The sequence below is a fragment of the Catharus ustulatus genome, chromosome 4 (genome assembly GCF_009819885.2).
Source record: "Catharus ustulatus isolate bCatUst1 chromosome 4, bCatUst1.pri.v2, whole genome shotgun sequence".
Taxonomy (NCBI): domain Eukaryota; kingdom Metazoa; phylum Chordata; class Aves; order Passeriformes; family Turdidae; genus Catharus; species Catharus ustulatus.
Window position 1 is genome coordinate 33,815,836 of NC_046224.1, and position 19,984 is coordinate 33,835,819.

At 38.3% G+C, this 19,984-nt stretch overlaps 1 protein-coding gene across 1 annotated transcript in view; it reads left to right on the forward strand.

Moving 5' to 3' along the window:
* Positions 1-19,984, forward strand: part of CFTR (CF transmembrane conductance regulator) — an 88,553-nt gene that overhangs the window by 6,279 nt on the left and 62,290 nt on the right. Inside the window, exons 2-8 of the mRNA XM_033059032.1 lie at positions 6,242-6,352; positions 7,240-7,351; positions 12,061-12,276; positions 13,187-13,276; positions 14,601-14,764; positions 15,265-15,390; positions 19,320-19,566. Coding sequence (XP_032914923.1) covers positions 6,242-6,352; positions 7,240-7,351; positions 12,061-12,276; positions 13,187-13,276; positions 14,601-14,764; positions 15,265-15,390; positions 19,320-19,566 — 1,066 coding nt within the window. The remainder of the gene's footprint in view (positions 1-6,241; positions 6,353-7,239; positions 7,352-12,060; positions 12,277-13,186; positions 13,277-14,600; positions 14,765-15,264; positions 15,391-19,319; positions 19,567-19,984) is intronic.

Consider the following 19,984-nt stretch of genomic DNA (forward strand, 5'->3'; position numbering starts at 1 on the left):
AGTAGTAAGGGAAGCAGCACCTAATTCAGGGTTGATTCCATATTACTGTAATGGTAATTTACATTTTGACACTTGGTATTAAAATTAAATGAGAAGTGACTGTGTCCACCTGTTTGTTTATACCTGACCACTTTGCAGTCTTTTGGGTTGGAACAAATTATGATTTTGGAAAGGGCCATTGCACCTGATGTGCAACGCTACGCTATTTCATTATGAAACATATCTTAAAAAATGCATGGCTAACACAGTGAAGTGCTAAATTGAGTGAATTGTGCTGCTATCACTTAGTGACATATCTGGAAGATTTAAAAATTCTATTAAATCATGAATAGCACTGCTCTGCAACAGTTTTGCTGATGCAAACCTTCTTTAAAGTTCTTTGTTCTTTCAAAGGACTAAGAGAAAAGAAATCTTTCCCTCATTCTTGCTGAGGAGTATATAATTGAGAAAAAGAGTGAAGATGAAGGAACATGCTCTCATAGTCAGTCTAACTGTAGGTATATGATGAAACAGCCTTGCAAACCTTGTTTATAGCACATCATCACCAGTGTTATTTTGTTAGCTTTGTTAAAGAAACATTTGTATCATATCTTACACTTGACTTTGGTACCTAAACAATTGTCAGATTGCAATACAATTAATATATTCTGTCCTTCCATCTTGCACAGCCTATCCCCTGATGTGTTTTGTTTTCTCTCAAATGTCTCTCAGTACTTCTGCAAACTAAGATATTTTGACTACCTTACTAATTGTAAGGAAAAAAGTATTGAATTTCTGCTAAAAAAGCACTTAGCAATTAGATAATAACTTCAATAAGTGTCACTCCAAAAAACTGGGCATGAAAAACAAGACTTCCCCAAGAATTGCTGTTGCATAATCCTAATTAAGATTTGCTTTTGAAATCCTGGGGTTTCAGCAGACCATTGATTATTCTTAAAATGGTGGTGCTCACAGCTAGTGACAGAGTCAATAATATTGCAGCTAAATACTTTCCATGTCAAATAACCCCTCATGGAGAAGAATTGTTTATTAGCGAAGAAATTGAAATCTTAATGTATGTAATCTGGGGAAAAACAACAACAACAACAACAACAAACCAGAAATCAGTAGGGTCTGCATTTACTTTTGTTGTTGAAACCCAGCAATAATTATATTTTAATATTAAAATATATTACTTTTTTTGTTGTTTATAAAGGGGAAAATGCTGAAGTTAATATAGTTTTCAGAATATAACATGCTATTTCAGTAGGTTACTATTCAAAACAAAATAACTGCAACCCCACTCTGTTGAGGATAACCAAGGGGAAGGGGACAGGAGTAAGGCTCTTGTGCTCCATGGGCATGATGACTTGTCCCATCTATTAGCAAGGGTCACAAAAACCTAGGGTCACCTTTTAAAGCTGCATTACAGAATGCTCAAAGAAGACACATGGTAGTGCAGATACTCTTCTGGAGAAGCAGTTTTGGGTGTAGTAGAGCCACTCCCAGTATAAAGTAAACAAAAATTTACAATTTGCTGCCTCTGGAGTGATGGGTATCTTTTGTGGGAGGATGGAAGTGCAGACCCTTTAGTGTAGTCTGGTCAGAGAGACTCTTTGGGAGTGTCTGAGATCTACATGGTACCTCAGCCTTTTCTTGCAGTTGGTAGGTATTCATAGCTCTACAAACATCTTGTTAGGCTCCAAAGCATCATAATTATGGCTTGATTATGTTCCTTCCTCCCTGCCCTTCCCCCACCTCCCCCTTAATTGTTAGGAGGAAGGATAAGTTAAAGCCAGAGGCACAATTCTTGCTCTCCCCATTGAATTTTAGGTCCAGATCCTTAGAAGCTGCAGTTGCTATGCTTAACTGTATTTTGCACAGGTATTAATGCTTTGTAGAGGGTAGTGAAACCACGGTCACCTTTGTGCTGCTCAGTGGATGTTGCTGTGTTGTGCACAGAGCACCAGTTGAAATGGTACCCGTCTGACCAGTGGCCCCTGTAGGAGAGCTGCTCTGTTTTGCTGGTCTTGGGTAGCCCAGCACAGCTGTCTGTTACTGTCTCAGCAAGTTGTGCTTCTTGATCTGAAGAGCCTGATAGAGCTAGGGTATTCCTGTGCTCAGGAAGAAGATCTGGACAGTTGGCTTAGCAACACAGATGCTTCTTCTGTCTTCAGTGACTTGCAAAACAGCCTTAAGGGAGAGTCAAATCCTATTGACAAATTGTCTGTTTTAATACTCTCTGGAAAGACAAAGACATCTGTCCTATTGATACAATTTGCTTGAGTGGGATGGCTGAACATGCTGTAGAAAGCAATAGCTGTAATAAGAAATCTATTACATACTGCTTAAGTAAATGACAAAGAAATGGTCATTAGAAATCTACAAACAGTATGTTATATATGTGACATTTACATATCAAGTTCATAATGTATGTTTTACTACAGGGAGTAGATAATAGATGTGGAACTTGCTTTCTTTTCTTCTTTCCTACAGTACATCCTAGAAACTTGCCCCTGCTGGGTTTCACGTGTGTGTACCCATAATAACATTCCTAGTTAGTGGCAAAACTCTCACAGCACTACAGGTTTCTCTGTGGAAGGGTTCATTAAATGCCAGCCAGTAATCCGATAGCATTTGCTAACATAATGCTGTAAAGCCAATCTGTTTCCTTTCCTTTTTACTCTCTTCCTTTCAGAATAAATTTCTCTTTCTCAACAACCTCAGGAAAAACCTCAGCATTAATGCTGACAAATTGTTTCCAATAAGCTAAAACAATAGAAGAACCATATTCATTGACAAATTCTGACTGAGCTATGTCACCTATTGTTATGGAAACATGGATAACTACAGATTGTATTGCCAGTTAAAATAAATTCATAGTCATTTCGCATTTCAAATCTTTGCAAAGGATCTGGAACATAATGGCTATAGGAGTGCTATAGCAATCTGGCAAAAAATTGGTTTAAAAAGATATTTATGTGGTTTAGATCTAGTATATTCCTTTTAATAAAACACAAACTGTCTCCCTCAGTTCTTGACAGCACCACTCAAGCAGCCGTTGAAAATCCACCTTGAGACAAACATCACACATCAGGCCAGCTCCTCCCACGATTACCACTCCAACCTGAAGCTGCTTGGCACAGAGCACAAATTGGCCAGATCTAGTTAGGGTGGGACTTCCAAGCAAGGCCAGAGCAGCTGGGAGATGAACATCTCTGTGCACACCCTGCCAGCAGTTTGCAGTAGGAACCTGGCTGCAGGAGGTCCCCAGGGAAGTTGTCAGCACTGCTCCTTTAGCTGGCTGGTGGAGTTTACCTAACACCATTGCAGTTACTGTGATGAGCAGTGAGATGAGGATGAGGACTGCATAAGCCTGTATCAAATGCTGACTTGGGAGAGGAGGGTAGTTTAGGGACCACATAATTTTGATAGCAATGATAAATGTGCCTGGTTTACACAGTTGAGCACAGAGTAAAACAAGAGACAATTCTACAAGTACAACCGGTCTGCTAAGTGTGCTACCTTCCCCAAATGATAACACACCACTCATCTCTCTCTCTAAGTGCAATCACATTTTGTTAGTTCAAGCTGTGGCAAAATGCCAGGGCAGGTGTTAATCAAAACTATAAATAAAATCAAATATGTGGAGGGAAACAGTGCAATAAAAATGTTTTCTAAAAACATACAAAGGGAAACTGTAAAGCACTTATCTTTTGTCAGGTTGGGAATTGCTTATTGCAGTCTCAATGCATTGTTAAGGGGCTTAGGAAGGTTATTACTTAGCTACAGTGTTGTGAATTAAAGAAGTTGCCTAGGAAGTGCTGTTACTTGCTTGCATTAGCTGCAGTAGCGCTTCTGTGTCCCATAACTTGTATTCATTTTGTCATTACTGAAATGTCTATGTATGGGGGACATTGGTGAGGCTGAGAACAGGAACTCATGGGAGTTTCTATTCCCAAATGACAAGGATTAGCCAGTTCTCCACAAGATGTGCACAAAGCCAATAGCAACTTGTCCTCTCTGTCTTCAGGAGTTGGCAAAATGCAAATCACTGCCTGATATACCAGTTGCAGTAGCTGTGAAAGACTTTCACATAAGTGTTACATGAAATTCAAAAGTTTCCTTCTAATCAATTTTACCCCTGAAAAATATTGGCCCCTATTTCCAGTAGTTGTAAAATTTATGGATGTTTTATCATCTCCAAATGATAAAATGAGACTCCAGTGACTCTCCAAAGGGGACTCTCCTAGCTCCCTTCCTATAATGCACCATGAATCTCTTGTTATTTCTCAGGTACAGTGTTGTGAAAGACTGAGCTAGAAGTCATATGATTCATCTGAAACCATACTGTTATTGAAGAAATGAAGGATACTCCTCCAATTTCTTAGAGCATATTTTCTTTGCAGTGGGTGTGGCATAACCATGCACTTGGGAAATGTCTTGGTGCTTTACTGAATTATGGGGATTACAGGCTGCTCTCTCATGCTGTCAAATTCATAACTTCATTAAAGTAAACGTTGAAGTGTGCATGTGTAAGCCCTTTTTGCATTTTTGTAGTGTTCAGTGATATTCCTTTACCTTTGTATTAACTTCTTTGCACCTTCAGAGGCTGCAATTGAGAATGTGGATTGCTTTGTGTGTATGACATATGTTCTTACAGGCATACAGGTAAGCATATCCAATAAGCTGTTTGTATTTTCTGAGTGAAAAATTATTGCATATATTTTGTGGTTCTTTTAGCTGTTGTCTACAAAAACAGTTTAAAACAAAACTTTTGAAATGTTTGCGGTTTTGCAGAATTTTATCATAATTGTGAATCATGAAGGGTTTTTTAAAAACTCTGGTTTACAAATGGAAGTATGATAGCAAGCAACCACAAGCTACTTATTTTTCAGGCACTCCATTTTTTTAAGGAAATATTTTTTATCAATGACAGTAAAACAGAAATTCAAGTAGTTTCAAAATGCACCATTAGTTCACAACAGTTCATATGTATTGATCTAGTGCTTTTCTTTCAAAGAGATTTCTGAACAGAATCTGGTGAAAAAGTTTCTATAAGTTGATCCTTGGGGATTCATAGGTTTTTTTGCAGCTGAATTTTTTGATAAAATTATTAATGGTTTATAAAGGTTTTCTCTACAGAGTAGCCATTCAGAGTAGTCTCTACCTGCTCTGTTTTGTCTCAGCATGCCCTTTAAATTGGTGCTAAAATTTTAAACATGACATTTGAAAAAACAAATGCAAAATGAGGAGTCCTGTGCAAGATTTGTGTTTTTAAGTGGATATTGCAGTGTAAGATGTCATAGAATCAAGGAATGTCTTGTGTTGGCAGGGATTTTAAAGATTGCTGGATTCCAACCCCCCTGCCATGGGCAGGGACACTTTCCAAGAGATGAGGTTTCTCCATGGTGCCTCCAACCTGGCCTTGAACACTGCTAGGGGTAGGGCATCCCCAGCTTCTCTAGGCAACCTGTTGCAGTACCTGGTATCCTCACAGTAAGGAATTTCTTCCTAATATCTGATCTAAACTTGCTCTCTTTCAGTTTAAAGCCATTCCCCCTCGTCCTGTCATTATATGACCTTGTAAAAAGTTCCTTTGCAGCTCACCCAGAGGCCCCCTTTAGGTAGTGGAAGGCTGCTCTAAGATTTCCCTGGAGCCATCTCTTCTCCAGGCTGAACAATTTCAATTCTCTAAGCCTTTCTTCATAGGGAGAGGTGCTCTATCTTTCTAATCCTCTTTGTGGCCTCCTCTGGACTCCCTCCAACAGGTTCCTGTCCTTCCTTGCTGAGAAGCCCAGAGCTGGACACAGTACTCCAGGTGGGGTCTCCTCAGAGCAGAGCAGGTGGAAATGAAACTCACATGTCCACTTTACTATAGTTCTGATTTATTATTCATTTATATGGACATAGTACATAGCATATTTGGAAATACAATACAAAAGTTTCAATCCCTTGTTCATCAGTCTCCTGCTGACTCAGCAGGAAGTTTGGGGCATGCATGATTTCCCCCACAAAGCTTATAAAATACAGGACTTTCACAATTATTCTTTTAATATTATATTTGTCAATATAGTTTGGTAAATGTAGTTCAGGGCTGCACTGTATCGTGTCACGTATGCATTTATATGTGAGTGCACTTAGACATAGTTGGATGCTGCAGACAAAATACTCAGGGTGAGATAAAACAACTCCAGAATTAATGCTAGAATTTTTTTTAATTTCCAACCTTTTTTTTTTTTTTTTTTAAATATTTGTTTAGATGGACAAATCCAATTTTGAAAAAGGGTTACAGACGCCGGTTGGAGCTGTCAGATATTTATCAAATCCCTTCTGCAGACTCTGCTGATAATCTTTCTGAAAAACTGGAAAGGTATGAAAGGTTAATTAAATTACTTGGTTTCAGGAATCACACTGCAATTTTCATTACAAATCTTTTGGATGAAATGTTTAAATAGCGTTGGGTGCAAGCTGATTGCACATAGTTGTGCTTTGGACATGACTGGGATCCCTGATGCAGATGTACAACCTAGATGGTCTAAATTACTAAATACAGGTACCTGTGATATCTGCCACTGATCACAGAATCATAGAATGTGCTGATGTAGAAGGGACAACGCTGAGAACATTGGTATGCTTAATGTGTTTTAATAGTTTATAAATGAAATATTCTGGTTATCTAATATTCTGTTGAAAAAATGAGAAAATAGTTAGTTGTGGATATTCTCCAGAGTGCTTTAATCTGTGAATTGAATTTTGCCAAAAAATATGTTATCTGTATGCAGCATTGCTTCTGGTCTACAATTTATTATAGAAAAGAAAGTTATTGTCCCAGAAACAAGGTTTTAAATAGTGCTGTGCAGTAGAAAAGTCACATTTTTGATGCTTTGTTGGTGCTTTCTTTTTTGCAGACTGGAAGTGCTCCAAAACGTTTATTTACCTATTATTGTACTCTGGTTTTAAGTACAGCAGGTTTCTTTAACACATACAATGTGACCTTTTCATGAAATAATTCCCTGCAGGGTGATGTATGACCAAGTATTTAAAACTACCAAATATGTGGCTGAACTAGGTTTGAACTCCTATTGATCTATCAAGTCCATGAAAGCCAGATTCTTGGGGTCTCTGCAAAGCTTTCTTTCATTAGCCACCTTAGTTAAATCTCCTTGGATATACTTGAGTGAATTGAAGTATGTCACAGCCATAGACCCATGTATTTGCTCACACAACCTAATGGTCCTGGATTTGGTTTCTTTTCAGAGAATGGGACAGAGAGCTGGCAACTTCAGAGAAGAAACCCAAACTCATTAATGCTCTTCGACGATGCTTTTTCTGGAAATTTACGTTCTATGGAATAATTTTATACTTAGGGGTAAGAATTGTTCTCCTCTTCAGTAAGCTTTTAGTGTTCCTTTGATAGATCCAGGTTTTAGGGACTGATAAATTAATACAGAATATTGCGAATAGCTACAGATTTTTCCTCTGTATTGCTTACAAAGGTGATAAATACAGAGATATATTCAGGGGCTTTAATTGAAAAAAGTATTTTCTGATAATGTCTTTAAAACATACATATTAGTAGTTTTAAAATATTTCTAGTGCAGTTGGTGCTCCCAAGTGTGTGATTAGGAACTTGATGTGAAAACCTGAACTGGTTATGTTTATCACCTTTCCAACATGTTAAGGTAAGATTACCTTGACTTACCAAATGCCACCTGTCTGATACTCCTATCACTGGGGTTAAGAGCTGTGAAAATTATTTATTGCTGATGGTGTTTCACTAAGTATGTGTAGCCAGACTGTAAATCTGCAAATTGCTGTTAACCAATATGCAGGTTAAATATCTGTGTTACTTACAAATTTCTGTGATTTAGTAGAAAAAAGAGAGTGTATCACCTCTGTAAGGAGGGGTAGGCAGCCTGGGACTAAAAGGATGTTGTGAGGTTATGTAGGGAGAAAATTAGAAGGGCTATAGCCAAATTTTAACTAAATTTGACAACTGCAATTTAAAACAACAACAAAAAAAAAGTTTCTATCAATATATTGTCAACAAAAGGAAGGGCAGGGAGACTTTCCATTCTTTGCTGGATGCAGGGGATGGTGTAGAGTCAAGAGAATACCCTTTGGGTACTGGAATCTTTGTCCAGGTGGGGTAGTTAGCTATCTAGGACAGGGCCTCTTGTGTGAAAGGAGCTGCATGCTAGCTGTTCTCTCTCTACTCCTTCATTACTTTTGTCAGCTCTCCTTTGGGATGACACCTTGTATTTGCAGACCCCTACTCGATCATGTCTTTTATGTATTCCTGTGCTCTCATTACTGCCTTTGGATTTCAAACTTTTTTACTCACAAAGCCAGCAACTCCTTATTCATGATAGGTTTGTATTTAAAGAAACCCCATTGACAACAAAACAGTTCTACAAATGTAGCTCACCATGCACTGTAATGCTGTTCCTGCAGAGGCTGCAAGCCCAAACCTTTTCACTAATGAATTCCTATTAAAAGTTAAGCAGTGTCTGAGAGCTTTTGCAGGAGTCTTGAGGATAACACTCTTTCCCAAAGTCTAGGCAATATGTGTGAGCGTGCATGTGCAGGGTTGATTTCACCTCGTGCACTTTTTTAATGAAATACAATTTTAGGTGGGGTGAGGACAGAACAAGACTACAGGATTTTTGAGTCATATTCTTTGGTTGTGTGTATGGGTTTTAAAAAAGTTTCTTTAAGGAATCACAGATGTGTGCAATTAAACACAAAGTAAACGAATCTGCACCTTACATAATGAACATGGAAAGATTAAATTTTAGTTTAAATTCTTGATTCTATTATCATTAGTGTTCATTTTATTTAAAACTTCTTTGTGTTATTGAAAGAGGAATTGTAAAACAACCAAATTGCTCCTAAAGCTGCTGGTGTTCCTTGCAGGCCTTGCTCACGGAAATTAATGGGAGCTTTGCCATAAATTTGAAAGGGGACAGGATGTTGTGCCGTACTGGCATAGGTGTAATCAAGTTGTGTGTTCTTTTGAACTTCATTTTCCTTTTTGCTCTTTGCTTGTCTAATCTCTGAACTGCTTTCATGGCATCTTTCTTGGACTGTGGTTTAAACTGTGCTGACATCCCTGCTGTTTGTGGAGTTGTCCTTTCAACTGGCATCACAGCTTTGCTCTCATTAAGTCTAGCCTTTTTTTCACTTCTCCCTTGTCCCTGATGCGCTGTAGGTAATGATGTTATTGCAGGGTAGACACTTGTGCTCTGGCCCCCTAGAGTAGTACAACTCCCCTCATAAATAGTGTTATGTTAGGAACCTTGATTTACTGCATTTAATGTATCTGCTCCCCTGCTGTTTGAGACAGTTTCCATTCTTCACCCTGTCAGAATACGAACCTCGCAATTTAAGGAAAGGTGTTATGGTGGTGAAACAGAAATCTTGCTTTTCAACTGGATACCTGCTAGCCAACTAGGTACTTTGCTGTGAGGATCAATTTGATTCTATTTGTTTTTTTGTCTTATATTTATTGTCATGAAATTTATATTTCCACCCAGGCACAACAGCTGCTGGCATTAACTTAGAAGTGGTTTTAGTATCATATCCCAAAGGACCCTAATGAGGATTTCCTGAAGTTCTTGCATATGGGTCACGGGTGTGAGTGAGGAGGCAGGGAGGGAAGCACTTCTTGGCCATATGCCAAAGAAGAGATGTGCATCATTGTCTTCAAAGGCAGAGTGTTTGAACATATGGAGGATACACGTAACAGAAAAGTTGTTGTTGCATAATAATCATACCAGATCAGATCAGCACTGTATGCTGTGTCATAATCTCATCTCTCTTCAGATCTTTACTCTTTTAATTAAGATTTCTGTGAGGGGGACACTTAGGGGTTTCTCAGTAGCCTATGATGAATGCAGAGGGAAGAATAAGGGCAGGCAAAGGCAAAACATTACTGTTGAAAAGTGAATTTTCTCTTGGGTGTACAAATTCCATTCTTTTCTTTAGGCAGGTTGTTCTAATCAGTTTATTCATATATGTATCAGTAGGTAATTTTGAGTTTACAAGAGGATAAATGAAAACCAGGCAGTTCTGCTTTGATTTGTATGTAGACTAGATAATATCTTTGGTAAGCAAGCTGATAAATCTCCATTGTAAACCAATGGACTTTTATGCCCCATGAGATAGTGTATGACTTGGCTTATTGCCAGCCACTATTCTAGTCTGTAAATCTTCTTTTTTTCCAGCAAGCTCGGAATGTATGCAATACATTTATAGTCACAACAAACACAGCAGTAGAACATGTCATTTTCACTGGAATAAAGGTAAACACTCACAAAAAAATTGCTATTTTAAGCCTATATAGAAAAGCTTATCTTGAAATCTCCAAGAGTATGAAAACATAATATTGTCCTTGAGAGGTGAATGTTTTGTATTTTATGAGTTTTGGGGAGTCTAGGTTCAGTGCTGTGGGATGCATATGGTCTAAGCACAGCTGTCTTGGGTCATGTGTTTTTTAATAAACACTCCTCCCTTTGCCCACTAATAACACTGAAGTCTTTGTCAAAGCTGGCTCCAGATTCACAGCAGAGTGGTGTTTAATTTGGGTAATGTAGCACATAGTGCAGGTATGCTGTTTGAGATGTAAAATTCTACCTCTTCTGTGGAGAAAGGGAATGAACATCAGCTCCACCAACAGTAGCATTCAACAGGGATTGCAGTACAAGTTACAGAAATACTTGCAATTGCTTTTGTATGAGAGAACCCAAAGAAGAAAAAAAAATGAAAAGGCACTTTTCTAATCTATTTATTACAGTAGAACTTTAATTAGAGCTGGACTACACCAGTTCCCTTCTGAGTCTCTAGGGTGATCTGCATGGTTTTCATCTGGAAGGCGGCACTGGCAACTTTTGGGCAGAATTTAACACCGCTCTGTACAAAAGAATTCAGTAATGTCTTGTTAGGTCAGAAATATCACATGCATTCTGCTGCAACACAACAGAAAGAATAAGGAGATGCATGCAAGTTCATAACAGGTATTTTTAAACTGATCATAACAGTGAAGCAAAGGAGCATGTACTTCATATTCTTCTGAAGCTTCATGCAGTAGATGAAACAAAATGTTAGACCACAGCACACAGGTGGTTTTTGCAGTTCTTTGGGAAAGGCTGGCTAAGGAAAGAGGAGGCAAGAGGCAGAGATGTAAATAGATGAGGTTAGAGGGGTGAAAGTATGAGAATGATGAGACAGAGAGGGAAACAGAAGGCAAAGGTGAGGTAACACTGATTAAAATGGAAAAGGACAAATGTGATAGCAGACTGAAGTAATGTCAGGGCTTTGGCAAATCATTTGGGTAGCTTGTAGTTTAGTGGTTTGACCTTACCTCTTTATCCTCTCCTATGCTGGGTCTCTTTTGTGTTGCTCATCCCTGGATGGGAAGTCCTGGGGTCTCCAGTGCAGGAGAGACTGTTTTCTCCCTGGGACTTTTATTAACCTTGCCTCCCCTACCGTTTGCTTCGTCTCCTCCTGCTCTTGTTACAAAACTGGATACGGTGTCTAGAAGTATTGAGTGGGATGATCCAATTATTTATATTTTTATTCTGTTCCTGTTTCCATTTATTTGTTGTTTTAGCTATATTCTCACTGTCTTGTGAGAATGCTGGTGCTCATTTTATGAGTTCTGAGGCTTTCCTTCTGTAAGGGAGTAAAGTGTGGTGAGAACTTTTCCCTAGGGACCAAAACCTGATAAACTAGGAACAGTCATATGATATGGCTAACCCATTACAACTCTGTAAAGTAAATGTGGAAGCTGGTCTGAGTTGTCCCTTTTGTAGGAAATTATCAAGCAAAATTTACGAGCCGGATTTGCTTTGGTGCAGTTGCAGGAGCATCACAGACTTACACAGCAGTGTTGTCTGTCCTCTCGTGCAAATACTGCAATTTTCTGTGGTTTGCACAGCAAACAGGCCTGACTTCCTCATTTAAGATATAAGACTCCAAATCTCATTTGGTAGGACTTTCAATTGAAATGTTAGCCATTTTGAGAAAAAAAATGAACAAACCGCTGACCAAAGTTACTTTCCTTGTTTCTCTCTACAGGAAGTCACCAAATCTGTGCAACCCCTTCTGCTGGGGAGAATAATAGCTTCCTATGATCCAGACAACTCTGATGAAAGATCCATAGCCTACTACCTGGCCATTGGCTTGTGTCTTCTCTTTTTTGTGAGAACACTGCTCATACACCCTGCTGTATTCGGTCTTCATCATATTGGAATGCAAATGAGGATAGCTATGTTTAGCTTGATTTATAAGAAGGTAATTGTTTCATTCACCCTCTAAGCCAAACCTCTGTTCGTAGTCTATGTAACTTTTAGACTAGTTTGTTAAAAGATTGATAGTTTTGTTAAGGTACACATAGTACACAGAAGAATAATGTGGTTAACAGTTTCTGTCAGCTGTCAATTTCCCAGTCCAAAGAATCAAATACCTGTCTACAACTGGTTTGACTGAAATCAACCTCTGTGAGTTCAGACTTGCTGCATATGTGGTGAGATGCCTTAATTGTTTTACCTGTGTGCTCCTGTTCAAAATGTGTACTGCAAAGGAAGAATAACATGGTGGTCTCCAAATAATGTCTTCAGAAGATAATTAGAGGTGAAGATTTAAACAATAAATGTGACATTGAAGGGAGTTTGAATGATGCTGTGTGACATCGCTATAGCATGAAGAGTCAAGAGATATTGGCCAATCAATCACCTGTTCAAAAATATAAAAATTTTAAAAGTTTCTTTGTTTTACCAATATCCAAATAAGATAATATAAACAAACATGTTAGTTATTCTAGTATAAAGCTCATTGCGAAAGTATCTTTCAAAAATATTTGTCAAGAGAGTCAACAGTAGGAGATTTTTGAGGATGCACAGCAGCACACAGCATGAGTGCTTAATTAAAACTCGCATTTGCATATATATCTATAGCCATAAAATATTCAATGGAAAACAGGGACTAAGTCAATAAATCAATATTTTTAAAGCAATTTAATGACTATATTGAATTCAAGAAACATAAACAACAAGTTTAATGAGATTTTCTTTATAGCATAAACAGATAAGTGGATTATTACTTATACTATTGCACCATTGCTTATAATTTTTTTCTTTATTTATTGTGTTTTATGGGGATAACTTAGATGACAGTTTTTCTATGGTTTTGTTTTCTTTTACAGATCCTAAAACTGTCAAGCAGAGTTCTGGATAAAATAAGTACTGGACAATTGGTTAGTCTTCTTTCCAACAATCTGAACAAATTTGATGAGGTGTGTCATCAGTTGTTTAATTCACTTGGTGATCCATCAAACACAAATGTCAAGCTGTTTATGACAGATATTAAGGAAGGAAGGAGCATAAATGAAGAACTGCACCGAGTGCTCACTGCAGACTAAATAGTCATTCATTACCTTAGGAAAATGTGTTGGCACGTAGTCATAGAAATGCTCATTCTGATACTTAAGGCATTCTTTATCTCCTATGCTGATTAGAAGAGGATAGCTAAAAAGCAGTTACATCATAAAAACATGTTTGTTCTTCAGTCCAGTGAGAACCTGCCAGGAAATCTGGTTGGTTTCATAGAACTTGCTGGTTCAATCCTTCCATCCTACTTCCTGATGACTGTATCTTTTTACTAAGGTGATTCAGTCAATTTCTGTCATTGAGCAAGTGATGAGGTTTAGCCTCCTGTTCCTATTATTACCCAGTCCACTAAAAAGGGATTGTTTATGTAAGACTGGGTTAGGAAGTCTTAGACATCCATCTTTGAAAATCTTAGAGTCTTCTGTAAAACTTCTCTTTTGTTGGAGATTACAGTAAATCCCTCCTAATGCCTTTAGGAAGTGGAAACTCTATGAACTTCTGTTCTTCATGTGTGTTTAATTGGCACTTTGGTAGTATAAGATTTGCTTCCCACGAAAGACACAAGATCAGAGAGACTGTAGACACATGGTTGGGACTGCAGGTTGTATTTACCTGAAGCACTGTATGACTGTATAATGTCAGCTAGTGCTGCACAAGCCAAGACAAGTGGTCTGTCGTTGCAGCAATGCAGCTGCAGTAACATGGATCCCTGTGCACCTGATCACAGGGTTCACTCCAAAATCTCCTGAATGAGAACTGCATTGAACTAGTTGTGTTCATACAACAGTCATCTCTTCACCAAAGAAATATTTGCCTTCTATATCCAATTAAAACACTCTCAGAAGATTCTTACGTGTATTTTTCTCATCTTACAGTGGTTGAAAAAGCCAGCATTGATGCCAAATTTGGTTTACTTTTACAAAGCTCTGACTTTTCCTCATGCATATAGGTGACAAAGAGACAGTTACAGATTGAACTTTGCCTGAGAAAAATAAAAGTTTAGGTGCAGAATGTATATGTAATGCTACCCTGTCATAATTAGCACCCAGACTGCTATGTTCTCAGGATCACAAGTCCTCCTCTATAAACTTGTTTTTCTACTGGAAATATTTGTACCATTCTTCACTATGTTTTTCAAAGTGTCACTTGAATGACTACTTCCTTTTCATGTAGTTTTCAGAGCACATCTCTAACTTTCTTTTTTTTTTTTCCTACTATGGCTTTTCATAGGGTCTTGCTCTGGCTCATTTTGTATGGATTGCACCATTACAAGTGGCACTGCTGATGGGATTGCTCTGGGATATGTTAGAAGCTTCTGCATTTGCCGGACTTGCTCTTCTAATAGTCATGGTCTTAGTCCAAGCCTGGCTGGGACAAATGATGATGAAGTACAGGTGACAAGAATGTTTTAAAATATTTCAATGTATTTTCCTGAAACACACTGGTTTTAAGAAGTTTATACCACTTGGTTAAGAGACTCTGGTTATGACATTACATAGTTATAGAATGAGTCCAAAGAGTGTTTCCATGCATGGAAAGTTACAGACAAAATTTCACTTATTTAGCAGCAGGTGTCTAAACTTGAAAAAAATGAGAAGTCTAACATGGAGTAAATAGTGATAAAATTAGATTTAGCATTAAATCTAGAATTTTTAGCACTAAAACTACTTGTTAGTTACTTGATCCATTCTTTTTAGAGTTTGTATTTTCTCCTTTAAAAACAACTATTTGATTTCTAACAATTTCTTCTTCATTCTTCAGAATAATTCTATTAAAGTAAACATTTTAAGCAAAGGCATATGTGGAAGCTGTTTTCATAAGATATAATGGGATACGAGCTAATGATACAGGATGAAAAAGGTGAAGATTGATCTACTGCCTTTTTACTTTGTAGGAATAAGAGAGCAGGAAAGATCAATGAGAGACTTGTCATCACCTCAGAAGTAATTGAAAATATACAGTCAGTTAAAGCCTATTGTTGGGAGGATGCAATGGAAAAAATGATTGAAAACATCCGTGAGTAAGTGTACTCATTTGTTACTTAAAATTTTTTATGTGCTCAGAATAAAAAATATTAGGTGGCTGTGAACATCATCTGTGGTCATGTTAGTTAAGAAGTAAAGCAACAATTATTAATCCTCAATAAACTAACCATGCATTCCCACACTTCTGCTTGAGGGTTTTTCCCTATATTTTTTTTAAAGTTTGCTATGGAGGTGAGATTTTTTTTTTTTTTTTTTACTTCCTCATTTGTTATAAAGATGTTTCAAGGTTTAGTTTGCGCAGGTAAAACAATTGTGGGATCTGTGTTTGTTTCTGGCCAACCTTGTCCTCATCTTAAAATAAAAAGCCCTTTTGTGATGGTTACTTAAGGCTTAACAGACGTTCCTATTCTGTGGTAAAGGAAACAATATGAATCCTGTGCAACCATTTTCTGAGAAATGCAATAAAGCTGGTTATAAAATTCGCTACAATCTGTGAAAGGAGTAAAGTAGTGCAGATTCATGTGTTTATCCTGCACATCTACCTTAACATTTATTGTCTGTAGATGGCCCTGTAGAAAGCTTATCTCCTCAATTAATGCAAGGATTGACCTGTAACTACCATACCTGAAGGAGAAAGGAGGTAAAAGTTAGCTGAGACCTGTGGGAAGGAAGTCTTTGTTACCAGCAAGGAGTTCTGGGGGAAGAGAGAAGTGACATATTGATTAATGGGTGACGCTGCAGTAAAACTCTCCCATGTGTCCCGTGTGTTTGTTTAGTCCTTTACAGAGAAATAAAATTCTATGTCAGGTGTGTGATTGGGAAAATAAATGAAATAAAAGTGTCATATTATCATGTAAATAACAGACATAAAATTATATTGTTCCACAAACACCTTCTTGTTCAGCTGCTTTCTGAAAGACAATCCAGGGAAAGTGAAGTGTTCTTTATCATTAGAATTTGGAATTATTTACTATAAACAATCACAGAAACTCAGTCTGAATCCAGGTCATGAGTGCTAGCTCGAGGATGGAACTAGTTTAGGATTTCCCTGATGTCACTAGTCACATGTATTGCTTTTAGGAAATTTGAGAGCATATCATGCTAGAAAATCCTTTAGAAATTAATTAAATTTTAGTCCTCAAACAGGTCACAGAAACCTGGAAATTGGACTGTTATTTTATTATCTATATTTTCTATAATAATTTATAGTAAATTTTGTAATGCTGGAGGTAATTTTTACTGCATGATTCATGGATTTTTAAAAGACAAGAATGCTAGCAATATTGTAAGATCAGAATATTTCTCCTATGAAGAAAGGCTGAGATAACTGGAATTATTCAGCTGAGAGAAGAGAAGGAACTGGGAAATCCTTACTGTGGCCTTTCAGTACCTGAAAGGAGCCTATAAGAAATCAGTAGATGGATGTTTTGCAAGGGTACATAGTTATAGGAAACAGAGGAATGGCTTTGAACTGAAGGAGGGTAGATTTAGATTAGATATTAGGAAACAGTTCTTCCCTGTGAGGGTGTTGAGGCACTGGCAGAGGTTGCCCAGAAAAGCTGTGGATGCCTCATCCCTGGAAGTGTTCAAGGTCAGGCTGGATGGGGCTTGAAGTAACCTGGTCTAGAGGAAGGTGTCCCTGCTTATGGCTGGAGGGGTGGAACTGGATGATCTTTAAGGTCTCTTCCAACCCAAACCATCCTGTAGTTCTATGATTCTTCTGCGTTTTTTTAAGTCATCCAGCAGGTCACTCAGTGAAGACATTACCAGAGCAAGTTAGTCCAGGAATATCAGAGTTTCAGTTGAATTTGTCTTGTGGAATCAGCTCTGCAGGACCTCCCAGTCATTTGGCTTGTTAAGCTGCTAGGAAACAAAACCTTGTGCTTGGAGTCATGTCTGTGTTTTAGGCAGTGTGTTATAACTCAGTCAGCGCTAAACCATTTTTACATCGTGGCTTTTTCTGATAGAAGCCAGTTTAATCAGCTTCAGGGACACCAATATGGGCTGTCTACTCTGTGCCCTCTTAGGTCTGCACTGAAAATAGCTGTTCATAACAGGTGTCTGAATAAGCATAGCTGCACTCCTATGGGCTATGCAATGCACTCAGAGAGATAAAAAAAAAACCCCACCAAACTGTGCTTCTGAACCAAAGCACTGGAGAAGGTGAAGGTTGGAATGTCTGCACTTTGCCAGCAGACACACAACTTTATATAAAGCAAAGGATATCAAGCTTATGTATTAGTACTGGTTCCTGCAGCATCACTTCAAAACCAGGCATACACTGGTCTACACTCTGCTTATGCACAAGGCTTGTAGGATCCCTCACATCTCTTTCCAAGTACCCACATTGCATCAGCAAGACCTGTCCCAAGTAAATGTGTAATCTACAGAGCTTTCAAGTCTGTATCACAGACAGAACCTCCTCTGGGAAACCTTTTCTTGTGGCTGCATGAGTCTGTAGCTGGTACTTGGGAACATACTGAAAAAGATGTTAGTGCTTTCATTCTCTCTCTTTGGAGTAGGGCAGTATTTTTCAGCACTGGGAGGCTTTTTGATGGCTTCTAGCCAGATATTTATGTGGGACTGGATAAGCACCAAGTCCCAAAGTCTTTGTTATCCCTATTCAGTGCTGCCACTCGCAGTTTCACACAACTCTGGAGGGACTTACAAGGCCCTTTCTCCAAGGAAGTAGCTCTATCATGGTGGTGACTTGCATGTCTGGTTAGTTTATTCAGGCTTCTCTTGTGAACTGAACAAGAAATTCCAAGAACTGCTCCAAAATGAGCTGAACTCAGATTTTCTGTCAGGGATTTTTAAGATCACTTTGGCTGGCAAAAGTTGGTAAGATGCTGGATGCATGTGCAAGTCTCATGCATGTGTGATGGGGAGCTGAAAGGGTGTTTCACACAGCACCAATGTGGATGAACTTTGGATGCAGACACTGGCTCACTATGAGAAGACATGTAAAGGTTTTGGTGCTCAGCCTTGCAACACCAGGTATTGCCAACAGCAATGTGACTGCAAACTTCTGCTCGGTATTCCAGTGGTCACAGCACTCCAGGGAATGAGCATCTTGGGGTCTAGCCCCAGTTAATTGCTCTTGCAGGAGAGCAACTGCTCTGGCACTGCAGCAGAGGTGCTTCTGTCCGTGCAAAACTGAGCTCCAGGGCACCTGGGGGATCTGAGCTGAACAGGATCAAAATGAGAGCAGTCAATAGAAATCTTCAGCACTGTGAGTTAGAGCTATCTATGCAGAAAATTATTTATATCCCCTGCATTACTTATCTTTTTATTTAATAGCTTGCTATAAGATGCATGGACCTTGTGGAAACAGCTAGGAGTAATCACTGATTGCGTTGCTGACTGCACAGGAGTCAGTAAGCCAGTCTTTGTAGACTGAGCTTCTGTGGACAAAGGAGGGTGGAGAACAGACTCCCTTCAAAGTGAGGTTAAATGGCACCTTAATTCACGGGTGAAGCCATTAGAAAGTTGGCCTGAAAAAGAAGATGACCTTATAATCAGATAGTCTATTGTAAGGTTTTTAATGGCAGCATACAGCAAAAGTGGCATTTCAAAGTATCGTTTTTCTAGAAGAGTTATGAATCAAAATGAGTATGGGATGATGCTTCTGGGAGTACATTCCATACCACAGTGTTAGATGCCTCAGGTTAGTTGTGCCAGGAATTGTAGAGGCTTGTGGCTCATTCAGTATGTAAATCATGACAGATTATTATTATCTAGTCTGACATCTCTGAACACTGATACCAAAATTTGACTCTAATGACTTTTTAGAATGGTTTGGAGTCTTACTTTTAAAGCTGCAATTCTAGAAAATAAGAAGGATGAGCAAGCCTCTGAGTTAAGTGTTATGCCAACAGTTCCATCCAAAATATTTGTAAGTTGTAAACAGAAATACTAGACTAATTATTTATATTTGGTTTTTTTTGTTTGTTTTTTTACACAGAACTGAACTGAAGCTTACCCGAAAAGCTGCTTATATGAGATATTTCAACAGCTCAGCCTTCTTCTTCTCGGGCTTTTTTGTGGTGTTCCTAGCTGTGCTTCCGTATGCTGTGACGAAAGGAATTATTCTCCGAAAAATATTTACCACCATTTCCTTCTGCATTGTTCTTCGAATGACAGTGACCAGGCAGTTTCCCGGCTCTGTACAGACCTGGTATGACTCTATTGGAGCAATAAACAAAATACAGGTAGGGTACATAGACTGAAATCTTCCCAAGTACGTAAGCTAATTCTTTATATCATGTTATCTTGTTAGCTGATCAGCAAAAGCACACAGCATTTATGTAGACTTTTGGAATATATGTTGCTTTGACTAAACACCATGAAGTGTCATTATAAATCTTGATATTGTTCCCTAGGCAGCATAACCACACAAGTCTCATGCTACCTGCTTGTTTTTGTTTTTTTTTTTCAGAAATAGCGACATTTAGTTAGTTATTCTCATTGCAGAACAAGAAACTTAATAAAATCATGACTTGTGGTGCTTAAGAGATGTTTTTCCTTCAGAAAAGGAAGTTCAAAATTAGTACTGTTTTATACAGCATGACTTCCAGGAGCTGCAGTCACAGATCTTCTATTTTTCTGGATATTAGTGGCAAACAGCAG